This window comes from Hemiscyllium ocellatum, chromosome 10 (genome assembly GCF_020745735.1).
Source record: "Hemiscyllium ocellatum isolate sHemOce1 chromosome 10, sHemOce1.pat.X.cur, whole genome shotgun sequence".
Classification (NCBI taxonomy): Eukaryota; Metazoa; Chordata; class Chondrichthyes; order Orectolobiformes; family Hemiscylliidae; genus Hemiscyllium; species Hemiscyllium ocellatum.
In genome coordinates, this window is record NC_083410.1 from 3,992,095 (window position 1) to 4,007,796 (window position 15,702).

Below are 15,702 nucleotides of genomic sequence, written 5' to 3' on the forward strand. Positions count from 1 at the left end.
CCTTAGTCTTTGTCTCTTGGACTAAGGGAATGAATGATGGGACATAAGAAGGGGAGTAACCAGGGCAGGTGTGTGGAAGTGTTTAGATTAGGACAAGGACATCTCAGGTGGAGGTGATCCCAGCTGAGGTTGTTCCAGTCAAGTCTGATATAGAGTGAGGTCTGTTGCGATTGATTTTATTTTGTTGTTTTTTATTTAGTATGTTGGTTTTTCACTGAAATTAAAGCCTGGAGTGCTCGTTGCTCCAACATTTCATCCAAAGGGGACCATGTTGGACCTGTACTCATCCCATTACCTCCAAAATTGGACATTCTGAATTGCCCCACAGTTGGAGAAATCAGGCCTGACAGAAAAGTGGCCAAACTAAATTAAAGAGTAGCCAGCAGCTGTCGGCTTCAGAGAAGCCAAGATCAAATCAGTCACAAAGGTTCAAGAGGAGCAAGTTACAACCAGACCAAGAACTGTGTATTTGAGGAGTATCTCTGGTAACTTGACTGCCTGAGTGTGTAGAGAAAGTGAGGACTTCCTGAGTGCTTGCACATTACACCTCCCAGTATAACAATAGGGAAGGGTGTTGACAAATCACATTGGATGACTTAAATCCAGCTTATGATCCCAACTGCCAAAGGCCATAGATATATTTGGAAGATCAGGGCAAGGGGGGACAAAAACACATCTGGACTCCACCACCTCATGAGGACACAGAGAAACCTCAATGAGGACAAGGAGAAACCTCAGTGAGGACTCAGTGATGATTCAATGAACATTCATTGAAGACTCAGTGAAGACTTGCAGGGAAGACTCACAGCAAGAGTCATTGGAGAAGGCGGTGAGGCAATCCAAGAAGACCCAGGAGAAGATTTGCCCTGACCTGTGAGACCAGCTTTGTGGAAGAGAGCCAGTAATACATCAGCAAGAAAGAAGATTCCAATGGCCCAGATCAAACATGTGGATCATTGTGGTGATATCTTTTCTCAGATGGATAGAACTAAATAAATGTTGGGAAATGATCACATGGTATTTTTAATAAGGAGAATTTTGTGAATGAAATTAAGTTGGACCACAAAATGATTTCTGTTGTTATGGACTGAATGAGACCACTCAAAACAGTATTAAACAGGCAGCTCAGACCATAACATTGCAACTTGTTTCAGTAAGTGTGCAGTGAAAATTACCCAGATTAAGTTAACTCGGTTGTGACATAGATTTTAAAACAGACAAAAAAAATTCACAAAGTTACACAATGAAACACAAGGAACAGAATAAAGAACAATACAGAACTCAACCTATCCAACTAGATTAATTAGGCTGTTCGAATATGCAGAACCATCCCAATAAGTAAACCCCATTTAAAAAACAGCATAAACAGAACACATGCTTACAGTTTGAAGATGAAGGACAAAAAGAGAGAGTTTCCACACAGCTCACTGTTGAACTTCCAACCAATTCCAGACTGAATTAAAACTGCCCAGCTAGAGAGCTGACCACTCCCCTTTCATTCTTCAGATCACTTCTAAAACATGACCCCTTTGGCCTGAAATCTCGTCTGTTTATATATAAATAAAAAGTCTCTCAAAATCCTTTTCATCTCAGTACCAAACCAGACTGGCTCGGTTTATAACCCCTTTGAAAAGAATCAAGGACAGAGTCTCCTTGAGCCAAGGATCAGCTTTTATGAAAAAAAGAGACTAGCTGAGTGACACTGTGTCACCCTTTGTCTGCCTCATCAGCAGGAGCATTTGGGTAAAGTGATTTCAAAACAAAAATGGGTCAAACAGTCAAATGTGTGAATTCTCAATGTTTAATTGACAAAATATGAGGAAGTTGCACTGAATAAAGAATGAGCATCACTGCGGAAATAAAACTCACTGTTTCACAAGAAAATCCAGCTAGTCTTACCCTTCCTCATTGGTTTATTGTCACTGCTTCCCCTTTACTGACACTTTAACTTCTTTACCTCCTGAGAAATGACACATTAAAGAAGCTGCAGTTGGCTGGGGCAGTTTGTGTTTCAATGTATTAACTGGACGTACAATGAACTGTGTGGAGAAAAGGGGTTGTCACTCTATTGAAATGATTGTTGGATATCTTTTTGCTGTGACCCTGTCTCTCTGTATTACTTTGGGTAAGTGTTTCCTTTGGAAATGTTTAACTTGTTGTAAAAGATATTTCTGTGCTGCTGCTGCCGAGTTTGTGAGAATTTTGTAGGTTTGAACATTGAGAACTGGAGGGGAGTGTCACTAGGAGAATTTGTCACTGTCGGGAGATCAGGCGAAAGTGAGGACTGCAGGTGCTGGAGATTAGAGTAGAGAGTGGGGTGCTGGAACAGCATAGAGAGTCAGGCAGCATCCGAGGGGCAGGAAAATCAATGTCTCAGGCAAAAGCGCTGAAAACGTCTCTTTTCCTGCTCCTTGGATGCTGCCTGACCTGCTGTGCTTTTCCAGCCCCAAACTCTCGATTGTCTGGAGATTGTTTGGTGCAGCTAACACACAGTTCCACAGGCTGGGAACACAGACCAGAAAATGGAATGTTCCTCTTATCCTTTTCTGTCATTCATTTCCTGTGAGGATGGGATTGAGACACAGGTTGCATATTACGGTGTGTATTTGGGGTGGATTGGATTAGTCTATGTATTCACTGGGTCTTGTTGGGTGAATTTGAAAGACAATCTCCTGTTTCTGCAAACTTGGTTAATTTACAGCTTTGTGATTCAGAGTGAGTTTCATCAATGGACCCATGCTGACACTCACATCCATTCTCTATAATCAATAATATTGAATTTGTTCAACGAAAATATCTCCAGGACTTCACAAACTGTGAACCAGGATCACACTGAATCCTGGATCTGTTCCAAAGCAGAAACATTTCCAAAGATGAATGTGCTGAATGCCAGTTCATGTTTTGTGTGATGGTATTAATTGAAGGAAGGATGTTGATGGTCAGAAGACAGAGAGTATCTCCTGTTCTTTTTCACTTCGTGCTCTGTGAGCTTTAAATCTTGAATTGGATGACTGAGGACTCCACACAAATCTGATGGAAACAAGGACAGAGTGCAATCTTCTCTCTGTTGCTGCTGTGTGTAGCCCCTCCTGCCAGGTGATCTGCTGCCATGGTGCCACATTCATCTCTCTTGTACCAGCCTCACCCACCCACTGTAGTTCATCAGAAACCATTCTGTGACATCCGCCTCATCCACCAGAACGTCAGTTTTGAGAAAATCTCTAGAAATAGCTTGGACAGTCACAGCTTCCTGTCCTATGTGTGAGAGAGAAGCAAACTGAGCCAAGCTATCTCGTCACACTCACTGAGAATGTAGAGTGTCCCTCTGCACTCTCACCATTTCCAAGCTGTTCAAAGGACAGACAATGTGGAACAAACTGGGGATTACACCATCTACAGAGCAAAGAGAGGAAATGACAGCACAAAATGTGGTTTTGACCATATGTCTGAGATTGGGATTGCCTTTTTTAAATGCCAGCTGCAAACTGAGCCCAGGAAAGTGGGCGGCACGGTGGCACAGTGGTTAGCACTGCTGCCTCACAGCGCCTGTAGACCAGGGTTCAATTCCCGACTCAGGCGACTGACTAAGTGGAGTTTGCACGTTCTCCCCGTGTCTGCGTGGGTTTCCTCCGGGTGCTCCGGTTTCCTCCCACAGTCACAAAGATGTGCGGGTCAGGTGAATTGGCCATGCTAAATTGCCCATAGTGTTAGGTAAGGGGTAAATGTAGGGGTATGGGTGGGTTGCGCTTCGGCGGGTCGGTGTGGACTTGTTGGGCCGAAGATTAGTCTAATCTGTAAGTCTAATCTAATGAAACAGAAAAGAGGAAGTAACATTTGCTGCACAGAGTGGAACCTCACTGTTCCCATAGTCACAGGAATGATCTGATGAGAAAGGAAGCCATTGGGCTCAATATCTCAGCACTGGATCTCTCAGTACTTAACTTTAAATGCAGAACATGGGTGAGATAATTAACAAATATTTCATGTCAGTATTTACTGCAAAGAAGAATATAGAAACTAGAGAATTTGGGTAAATAACTGATGATATATTGAATAGTGTTCAAATTACAGAAGAGGAGATGCTGGAAGATTCAAAATTAAGAATCTTGTATAAATCCTTTGAATCAGATCAGCTGAATCCCACACCTCTGTGGGAAGCAAAGGAAGTGACTGCTGGCCTTTTGCTGTGATATTTACATTAACAAGAGCCATAGCTGAGGTGCTGGATGAGTGGAGGTTGGTTAATGTTGCACAACTTTTTTAAGAAAGGTGGTTAGGAAAAGCCAGGGCACCAAAGACAGATGAGCCTTAAGTCAGTGGTGGTTAGGTTGTTGAAAGGGATTCTGAATGACAGGTTACATCATTTGGAATCTAAGGAGATATAGCCCTTTGGATACAAATTTGGCTTAATGGCAGGAATAGAAGGTGGTAGAGGAGATTATTCTTTAGATTGGAGGCCTGTGTCCAGCAGTATGCCACAAGAATCAATTGGGTCCACTGCTTTTTGTTATCTATATGAACGATTTGGATGTGAATAGAGGGAGCATGGTTGGTAAGTTCGCAGATGACACCAAAATTGAAGCTGTGCTGGACTGTAAAGAAGGTAATCTCAAAGTACAACTGGACCTTGATCAAATGGGCCAATGGGCCGAAGAGAGGCAGATGGAGTTTAATTTAGATAAATGTGAGCTCTTGCACTTTGCTAAGGCAAGTCAGGGTAGGACTCGTAAGTTAATAGTTGGGCCTTGGGGAGTGTTGTCAAACAAAGGGACCTTGGGTGAAGGTGCACAGTCTCTTGAAAGTGGAATGGCATGTAGATAGGATAGTGAAGAAGGCAGATGGTACGTTTGTCTTTATTGGTCATTGCATTGAGTATAGGAATTGAGATGTCATGTTGCAGTTACACAGGATACTGGTTTGGCCACTTTCAGAATATTGTTTTTGGTTCTGATCTCCTTGTCAAAGGAAGAATGTTGTGAAACTTTAAAGGGTTCAGAAAAGATTGACAAGGATGTTGCCAGGGTTGGAGGATTTCAGATATTGGAGAGAGTGAATAGGCTGGGGCTATTTTCCCTGGAGTGTTGGAGGCTGAGGGATGTCTTTATAGAATTTTCTGAAATGATTAGGGGAATCAATAGGGTGAATATCCACAGGCATTTTTCCAGGGTAGGGGTGTCCAAAATTGGAGATAATAGGTTTACGGTGAGAGGGGAAAGATTTAAAAGGACATAACCGGCAACTTGCCCACATGGATGATGGTGCGGGTTTGGAATGAGCTGCCAGAAGTGGTGGAGACTCATATATTTAAAAGGCATCTGAATGGGTATATGGATGGGAAGAGTTTAGAGGGATATGGGCCAAATGCTGGCAAATAGACCTAGATTAATTTAAGGTATCTGTTTGGAATGGACGAGTTGGACTAATGGACCTATTCTGAGCGATGTATGACTCAATGACTCCATAACTTAGTGTCAATAACTAGCCTTTTCTTCTTCATCCTGTACATTGTTTCGGTGTAAATAATCATCCAGTGCCTTGTTAAATGCCTCAATTGGACCTGAATGTCTTTTCCCTGTATCTCTCGATTTGCTTTCTGTTTAAAAATCTGTCTTTCTCAACTTCATCATACTGAATGGTGCAGCCTCAGTTCCCCTGTGTGATAGAGTTCCCTTTTCCCTTTCCCTTCTCCTTTCTGCCTTAAGTATACATCCCCTGGTTCTGAGATTCTGTTCTCTGTTCCCAGACTCTTGAACAGTGGAAACATTTTTTTCACATCTACCCTGTCAAATTCTCTTGGAATCTTTTTCTGTTTCAGTACTGATGCCTCACATTTTTTTGATATTCTGGTGAGAACAAGCTCAATCAATATCACCTCTCCTCATAAAACAGTGCCTTGATACCAGCTACCAGCCCAGTGACCCTTCTCTAGACAGCCTCCAATATCAAGACACCTTTTCCTCAGATAAGGAACAAGAACAGTTTCATAGGATTCCAGCTGTGGTCTGACTAGTGGTTTGTACAGTTTGGTAAAATCTTCCTGATTTTACTCTCCATTTCCTTTGAATTGAAGGATAATCCTCATTTGTCTTCCCTGTGACCAACAGAACTGGATGTTAGCTTTTCTCGTGATTTATGGACGAGGACTTCCAAATCCCTCTGTTCTGCAGCTTTCTGTCATCTTTCCTATTTCAATAATATTCAGCTCCCCTGTTCTTCCAGACAAAGTGTATGGACTCACATTTCTTCACATTATATTCCATTTGCCAAGTTTTTGCTTCCTCACTTCCTGTGTCAATATCCCTGTGCAGACTTTTTGTCATTACTTACCTTCCTACTTATTGTTGTGTTATCCACAAACTTGGAGAAAGTACATTCACATTCCTCATCCTCTTTTGCTAAAGGCCAAATACTGCAGATGATGGAAACCTGAAGCAAACACAGAGAATGCTAGAAGAACTCAGCAGGTCTGGCAGTATCTGTAGAGAGAGAAACAGAGTGAATATTTTATGCTTAGTCTAATTTTTCTGAACCTGTTAGCCTGCAATTGGGCTATTATTTCAGTTATCCTGTTCTGAATACTTTATGCATTCAAGTAAAGAGTCATTAACATTATTTCCCCTGGTAACCCTATTCACTGCTGTTTTTCTGTGTTTGTATTCTTTCTGTTGCTTTCCCATTCTAGATATTGTTATCCAAATAGCTGTCCTGTAATGCTGCTGTCTCCTCTTGCTTTATCATCATTTAAACCCTTTCTCCAAAATCTTCCCTCCAATTAATTAGTTTCAAACTCTCTCTAAGCCCTAGTTACTCAATTCATCAGGATATCAGTCCCAGCATAGTTCAAGTGAAGCCAGTCCCAGAAGAACACTTCCCTTTTACTCCAGTACTGATGTCAATGTCACACTAATCCAAACCCTTTCCACTCAGATCAAACCCTGAGCCATGTACTGAAATGCTTGACTGTATTTGCCCAGTGTCAGTTTGCTTGTGGCTCAGGCAGTAATCCAGAGATTCTTACCTTGGAGATTCTGTGTGATAATTTAGCTCTGAACTGTTCAAAGTCTTTCTTTCTTTTGCTCCCAGTGTCATTGGTCACAATGTGGGCAATGATGACGAAATCCTTCTCCTCCCTCTCCAAGTTTTTTCTCCTGCCCTGAGGAGATATCCTTTCTCTTGGCTCTGGGAAGACAGCACATCCTCGGGAATCACACTCATGTCTGTAGGGAGCAGGATCTACTTTCCCTCATTATACTGTCCCCTCCTACAATGACATTGCTATTTCCTCTCCCCATATGAATCACGCCCAGCCCCAAGGTATCATGGTCAGTTTGCTCATTCTCCCTGCAGACTGCACTCTTGCCCACACAGCTTGCAGGAACCTGATAACTGCTAGATAATTGCAGCAGCTCAGGTTTATTGTGGTGTCATGGAACAGTCGAGTTGTACTATGTGTCAATCCGGTTCACCCATCAACCCTAACCCCACTCCCATCATCACTCACCCAGCAGCCCAACACCACCCCCAACATCACTCACCCATCATCCCTACCCCACCCCCATCTTTATTCACCCATCACCCCCACCCCCATCATCACACCCATCATTCCCACCCCCATCATCATTCATCCATAAACCCCACCACCATCATCACACCCACCGTCCCAACCTCCATTATCACCCATCCAGCACCCGCCCTTCGAGATCTGTCTACTGATTGAATGGATCCCTCTTGATCCTCCTGATCTACTAACTCTCTATCATTATTCTTTTGTGATCAATTGGTTGTGGCTCATGGATGCGAACCAGTGCCTCCCATCAACACATCTGCAGGGCCAAAACGGTGGTGTTGTGGCGTTAGGAGGTGTAGATGGAGTAAAGATTGTCTCTGGTGCTTCTGGCTTTGCAAAATACACTTGTTGGACCTTCATTGTTCTAATCACTGCTTTCTGGAACTGACTCTCTCAACCTCTGCATCTCTCAAACTCACTTTACCTCCTCAAGAGTCTCCTTAAAATCTAATTAATGATCATTGATTTTAACGACAGTGTTTGAAGACAGGGGGTGGCACAATGGGTCAGTGATTAGCACTGCTGCCTTATACCGTCAGGGACCCGGGTTCATATCCAGCCTTGGGTGACTGTCTGTGTGGAGTGTGCATGTTCCCCCCATATTTGCATGGATTTCCTCCAGATGCTCCGGTTTTCTCCCACAGTCTAAAGATGTGCAGGCCAGGTGAGTTGGCCATGGCAAATTGCCCATAGTGTTAGGTCATTAGTCAGAGGGAAATGGGTCTCAGTGGGTTTCTCTTCAGAGGGTCAGTGTGGACTCGTTGGGCCGAAGGGCCTATTTCAACACTGTAGAATATCTAAAAAAGGGCAGCATGGTGACTCAGTGGTTAGCACTACAGCCTCACAGCGCCAGGGACTCAGGTTCAATTCCCGCCTCGGGTGACTGTCTGTGTGGAGTTTGCACATTCTTCCCGTGTCTGCATGAGCTTCCTCTGGGTGTTCTGGTTTCCTTCCACAATCCAAAGATGTGCAGGTCGGGTGAATTGGCTATGTTAAACTGCCCACAGTGTTAGGTGCATCAGTAAATGTAGGGTCAGGGAATGGTTCTGGGGTGGGTTAATCTTCAGAGGGTCAGTGTGGACTTGTTGGGCTGAAGGGCCTTTTTCCATACTGTAGGCAATCTAATCTAATCTAACAGCTAAAGAATTGCTGGAACAAAAGCAGGAAATGATGGGGTTCTGATGAAAAGTCACCAGATTTGAAATTTTAACTCTGTTTTCTTTCCACAGATGTTGTCAGACCTGTAGAGTTTCTCCAGCAATTTCTGGTTGTGTTTCAGATCTCCAGTTAACACAGTTATTTACTTTATCAAAGAATCACTGGGGTGGGTTAGAATCCAAACGATGAATTCTTCTCATGGAGATTAGGAGCATGGATGAGGCAATAGATGTTCCCATTGTCCATTCACCTTTCTGTGAAGTGCTGCCCTCCCTTTTGTTTTCTTCCCTCCTGTTTCTGAGCTCCAGATTTCTAAATCTATTTGTGGGAACTGCTGCCTCATCAATTTCCTGTTAGTTTGGGTCTGTCTGCTCCATCACATTTCAGCTCAGCTTCTAGTTTCACAATTTCATCATCCATGACAGGAAACAGTTCCTCTGCTGCCTGTGAATCTGTTCTGTTCTCGCTCTCACTGTTTGAATCCTGAGGCTGTCTTTTACTTGGTCTTATGTTTCTTCACATTCATTGGATGGTTCTGACAGGGCAACAGCGGAGGTAGGGTTTCATTTCCCATTCCACTCAGCCCTGTCCCCACTAGTTCCAGCTATCTGTACAAGGGGTAACGGATGTTTATGTTTCATCTTCTGTATTGGATAAGATTGTCTGATTTATGAGAACTGTTTTTCATTACCAGGTGGACATTCCTGTGAGACAGTTAGAACATGAAAGAGTTAACTCATATCATAACATAAGATCCACCATCAGGATAGAAAGGACAGTTCCTGTGAGGAGCTAACCAGTTCTAAGTTCTCAGTTTAGTGTGATGGTCTTTGTTGAGAAAAAGTAACTTGTCCTTTTAAGTCCAGCCTGAGGTCTCCCAGAGACTCTCACGTCACTCAGATGGAATATAACTCACTTTTCAGTATGATATCATAAACCAACTCTGTTCATCAAGACCAAGCCCCTCTTCTGCCAAAGAGTTCATGTGGTCATTCCCACTTGGTCTCAGTAACTGAGAGGAGTATCAAGAAGAATGATTGGAAACACTGAATCTACACATAATATCCCTGTTTTCACTCTGTCTCTCTTTTGAAATATTGGAATTCCATTTGCTACCCTCTAATCTGTAGAAAATGTTCCAGACAATGTAGAGTCTTGGAAGATGACCATCAATGCATCTATTATTTCGAGGGCCACTTCTTTAAGTGCTCTGAGATGTAGATTATTAAACTCTGGGGATTTATCATCAATTTCATCAATACCATATCTCGACTAATTTTGAGTTCTTTCATTTCCTTGCTCTCACGAAACCCTGTGTTTCCCAAGTTTCTGGAATGCTCTTTGTGTCCACCTTTGTGAACACAGAACCAAAATCCCCTGTTTCTAGCTGTAAGGGACTGACATTTACCTGTACTAAGTTTTTTCTCACAGTCAGAAGTCACATGATACCAGATTATATTCCAACAGGTTTATTGGAGATCACAAGTTGTTGGTCTTCAACTGATGAAGGAGCAGCACTCTGAAAGCTTAAATAAACCAGTTGTGATGTTGTTCACCCCAGTCTAAGACCAGCTCCTTTACAATCTTATACTATTCACCTTCTGACAAATACCTTTATAGTCAGTTTGTATGTTCCCCTCAAGGTTATTTTCATACATCATTTTTTTCCTCCCGAATCAATCATTAATCAATCACTACTCGGTTCTGTTGTCTTTTAGTGGAATTTGTTTGCCTCTTCCTTGGATCTAATACTATCTCTAATTTTCCACGTTAGCCCCCTTATCCATTTTACTTTTGTTTCAGGCAGCAGTAGCTGTGGTAAAGATCCTGTATCCAGGGATTGGAGGGAGAGGTTCTCCATTTCCCCCCAGTCTGACCTCCAGGACCCTTACCTATGGAGAGGCCTCAGTTTGCTGAGGCTGGAGAGACTGTATCTCTGTCGATCTTTGGGGAAATCCAGCTCCTTTAAATGCTGCCTAGCTGCCTTTTCTAATGCAGCAGACCCTTCCCAGTTGCAATCCTTACATCTTATGTGAATTGTCAGGAAGCCTCTCCCACTATGAATAGTCCAGGGTAAAGAATTGAAGTGTGTGGCAAGTTAGCTTGTGTCAGACAGCGGTTCAATAGTGTGAGCTCAACATGTCACTGTTATAGCAACATCTATATTGCTGTTCTCAGCACACAGTGACTGATAGCCAGGATATCAATCAGGATCAAACAATCACAACTCGTTCAGTCTGACAACCTGTTCCCTCTTTTTAATATAGGACTGAGACTACTGAGAGAGTCCCTTTAATTCCATACGGGAGTTTAGAAAAATCAGATTCCTGTTTGTTTATTGATTTTGTTTTTGTTTTGAAGGTGCAAACGCCCCAGACCTTCTCCAGTCTCCGGTCCTGGAACGTGTCACCGAGGGTCACACTGCTCGGTTACTCTGCACCATGAGGAACGCCGCAGTGACAAACACCGATGTTTACTGGTACTGGAAACAGCCAGGAGGAATGACAATGTGGATCTTGAGCCATTACACATCAAATTATATACAATTGCACTCAAGATTCACTGAGCGATCCCAGCCTTCCAGAGACCTCTTCAGTAACAGCTTCATTCTGTCCATCACAAACGTGCAGCCCAGTGACACTGGGGTCTATTACTGCTCAGTCTGGAGATGGATCAATTGGAGAGGAAGCCAGCTCATGGTAGACAGTAAGTAGAGTTTACATGATAATCACCTCCAACAATAACCTCTTGCCCAATGAATGAATTGGAGATCAGTTTGTAATCAAGAAGATTGAGGAGGTGATGGAGAGTGATCTCGGGGACGGATTCACTGTGGGGAGGAAGCTGAGCTCAGATTCAATGTTGGTTGGCAGAGTGAAAAGAGGATTTATTTATGATAATGGGCAGATGATATTATGGGAAACATGGAGCGTTATACTGCAGAGTAAGTGATATTAATTCCATTTGACTCACAAGAGTGTCATTGTTATTGGGCTGGATGAACAAAGTCAGGGAGATTGCTCTATGAGGTGCCACATCTGCAGGGGAATCTCCCAGGGAATAGGAATGAACCATAGAGCACAAAGGGGCACACACATCTCTCTCCATTTCAGAGACAATTGGCTTGATTCAGTTTAAAGGAATACACTCTGCATTGAGCACAATTCAAGGGACGGGGTGATTCACTCTCCATGAGCTCCCACAGCTGACACTGGGACTGAGGCTGAGATGTTGTCATATTTCTACATTATATTCCTGCCATCTGATCCACCTGACTAGGGAAGAGTGATCATAATATTCTGGGAGTTTTGAACATATTTACCTGGAGCTTTGTGTTGAATGTCGCTGAGAGCTTGACTTCAGACCCCATGTTGGCTCAGGTAATTCCTGGGGGTTTCTCTTCTCCTTTCCCCATTGTGGCTGAGGGAGAAGCCAATAGCAGATCAGTATCGACCATGATGCCAGTCTAAAGAATCCCATCTGCATACACATGGCCCATATCCCTCTATTCCCTCCCTGTATAAGTGTCAGTCTAAATGCCTCTAAAACGTTCCTGTTTCTACCATCTCCCCTGGCAGTGCAATACAGGCACTGACCACCATCTGTGTAAAAACCTTTCCTCACACATTATTAATAAATATTCTCCCTCTGCAAAATTTATTCTCCCTCACCTCCTGCCACCAGTATTTGACATTTGCATCCTGGCAAAAATACTCTGACTATCCACCTTATCCATGACTCTCATAATTTTATAAATTTATATCAGATCATCCCCTAGCCTCTGACACTTTTCTGAAAACAATCCACATTTGTCCACCCTGTTCTTGTAGACTAATACACTCCAATCCAGGCAACATCCTGGTAATCCTCTTTTGCACCCTCTCCAAAGCCTCCATATCCTTGCAGCACTGTGCTGACCAGAACAGCACACAATACTCGAAATGTGGCTGAACTAAAATGCAATACAGCTGCAACATGACGTGCCAATTTTTATAATCAACACCCCAACCAAAGAAAACAGGCCGTGTGCCTTCTTTCCCACTTTATTCACTTGTAAGACCACTTTCCAGGAGCTATGGGCTTACATATCTAATCCTTTTGTTTTTCAATTCTCATAAGGTTCCTGCCATTTACTGTCTGCTTTCCTCTGACAAGTGACTTCCCAAAATGCATCACATTTGTCCAAATGAAACTGCTCTGCCATTTCTTGACCCAAATTTCCAACTGAATGAAATCCCACTGTATCTTTTGACAACCTTACTCACTATCCAAAATCCTCCAATTTTTGTGACATTTCAAACTTATTAAAACACAAAATTATAGTAAATCGAGCAGGAGTAGGCCATTTGGCCCTTCGAGCCTGCATGACCATTCAATAGAATCATGGCTGATCATGTAATTTCTGTATCCCATTGCTGCCGTCTCACCACACCGTTTGATCCACAAAGGGTCATGTCCAGCTTCATCTTGAATATATCAAACGAATTTGCCCAACAGCTTCCTGTGGGAGAGAATTCCACAGGTTCACAACTCTGAGTGAAGAAATTCTTCCTCATCTCAGTGTTGAGTGGTTTACTCCTTATTCTTAGATCATGACCCCTAGTTCTGGACTTCCCCAACATTGGGAACATTCTTCCTGTATTTAGCCTGTCCAGTCACATCAGGATTTTTTATGTTTCTGTGAAATCCTCCCTCATTCATTTAAGTTCCAGTGAGTACAAGCCCAGTTGATCCAATCTTTCCTCATATGTCAGCCCTGCCATTCCATGAATCAGTCTGGTGAACCTTGACTGCATTCCTTTTAAAATGTCCTTCCTCAGATGAGGAGAACAAAACTGCACACAATACTCAAGGTGTGGCCTTACCAAGACCCTGTATAACTGCAGCAAGACATCCTTACTCAAATCCTCTCACTCTGAACGTCAGCATGTCATTAGATTTCCTCACTGCCTGCTGCACCTACGTGCCAACCTTCAGCGACTGTTCCACCATGACGCCTATGTTTCATTGCACCTCACCTCTTCCTAAACAGCCACCATTCAGATCATAAAGTGCTATCCTGGTTTTTGTGGCCAAAGTGGATAACCTCACATTTATCCACATTATATTGCATTTGCCAAGTATTTGCCCACTCAGCCAGTCTGTCCAAATCACCCTGCAGCCTCTTTGCATCCTCCTCACAGCACATACTGCCACCCAACTTAGTGTCATCTGCAAATGTGGTGACATGGCATTCACTTAATTCGTTCAAATTGTTGATGTATATTGTGAACAGCTGGGGTCCCAGCACTGCACCCTGTGATACCAAACCCATCACTGCCTGCCAATCTGAAAAAGACCTGTTTATTCCAACTTTCTGCTTCCTGTCTGCCAATCAGTTCTCTATCCATATCAATACATTACCACCGATACCATGAGCTTTGATTTACATTACTAATCTCTTAGAACATAGAACATAGAAAAATACAGCGCAGTACAGGCCCTTCAGCCCTCGATGTTGCACTGATCCAAGCCCACCTAACCTACACTAGCCCACTACCTCCATATGCCTATCCAATGCCTGTTTAAATGCCCATAAAGAGGGAGAGTCCACCACTGTTACTGGCAGAGCATTCCATGAACTCACAACTCGCTGAGTAAAGAATCTACCCCTAACATCAGTTCTACACCTACCACCCCTTAATTTGAAGCTATGCCCCCTCGTAATATCTGATTCCATTCGTGGAAAAAGGTTCTCATGGTCAACCCTATCTAAACCCTACCTAGTCATCTTGTACACCTCTAACAAGTCACCCCTAAACCTTCTTTTCTCCAATGAAAACAGCAAATTGCATTTGCTGTTTTGTGTGGGACTTGTGATTTGTGTGGGACGTGTGATTTGTGTGGGACTTTGTCAAAGTCTTTGGAAAGTCCAAATACACAACATCTACTAATTCACCCTTGTCCACTCTACTGGTCACATCCCCAAAAAATTCCAGAAGATTTGTCAAGTATGATTTCCCTTTAATGAATCCATGCTGACTAGGATCGATTCTGTCAGCACTTTCCAAATGCTCAGTTATTACATATTTAATGTTTGACTCCAGCATTTTCACCACCACTGATGTCAAGCTAACCTGCCTATACTTATAGATTTCTTACTGTATGGAAATAGGCCCTGTGTACCAACAAGGTTATACTTCCCCATTTACTCTCTCTGTTTTTTTTAAAAGAATGGGGTTACATTACCTGCAGTCCAATTTATTGGAACACTTTCAGAATCTACAGAATGTCGGAAAATGATCACCACTGCATCCAATATTTCTAGAGCCACTTCCTTAAGTACTCTAGGATGCAAAGCATCAGTCCTTGGGGACTTATCAGGTTTTAATTCCATCAGTTTCCCCAATACCATTTCCTGAGCAATAAGGATTTCCTGCAATATCTCCTTCATACTTGACCCTCTGTTGCTCAGCATTTTCTGAAGGAAGATCCAAAATATTTGTTCAACTGACGAAAGAAAAAAAAACAAATTAATTGTGGCTGCTGCAAATCAGAATCAAAAACAGAAGTGGCTGGAAAAGCTCTGCAGGTCTGGCAGCATCAGTGCAGAGAAATCAGAGTTGACGTTTTGGGTCCAGTAACACTTCCTTAGAACTGTTATGTGGAAAGGTCACCAGACCTGAAACATTAACTGATTTCTCTGCTCAGATGCTACCAAACCTGCAGAGCTTTTCCAACAACTTGCATTGTTCAAGTGGTCCACCATTTCTTTGTTGTTCAATGTGAACTCACCTGATTCTAATTGTATCTACATTTGTCTTCACCAATCATTTGTTGATTCCATATCACGCAAGGATTTTACCGTCAGTTTTTATGTTTTCCACAAGCATAATTTCATATTCTATTTTTTCTTTCCGAATTAAAGCCTTTGTCCTCCTCTGCTGAATTTTAAATTTCTCCCAGTCGTCAGGTTTGCTGCTTTTTGCTGGTGAAGT

The 15,702-nt window shown here is 42.8% G+C and overlaps 1 gene segment (V, D, J or C); it reads left to right on the top strand.

Annotated features, from left to right (window-relative positions):
• Positions 1 to 2,034: 2,034 nt before the first annotated feature.
• The window catches only part of LOC132819269 (T cell receptor gamma variable 9-like), a 31,709-nt gene continuing 18,041 nt past the window's right edge, over positions 2,035 to 15,702 (top strand). The window contains 2 exon segments of the V gene segment in view: positions 2,035 to 2,125; positions 11,087 to 11,431. Coding sequence covers positions 2,035 to 2,125; positions 11,087 to 11,431 — 436 coding nt within the window.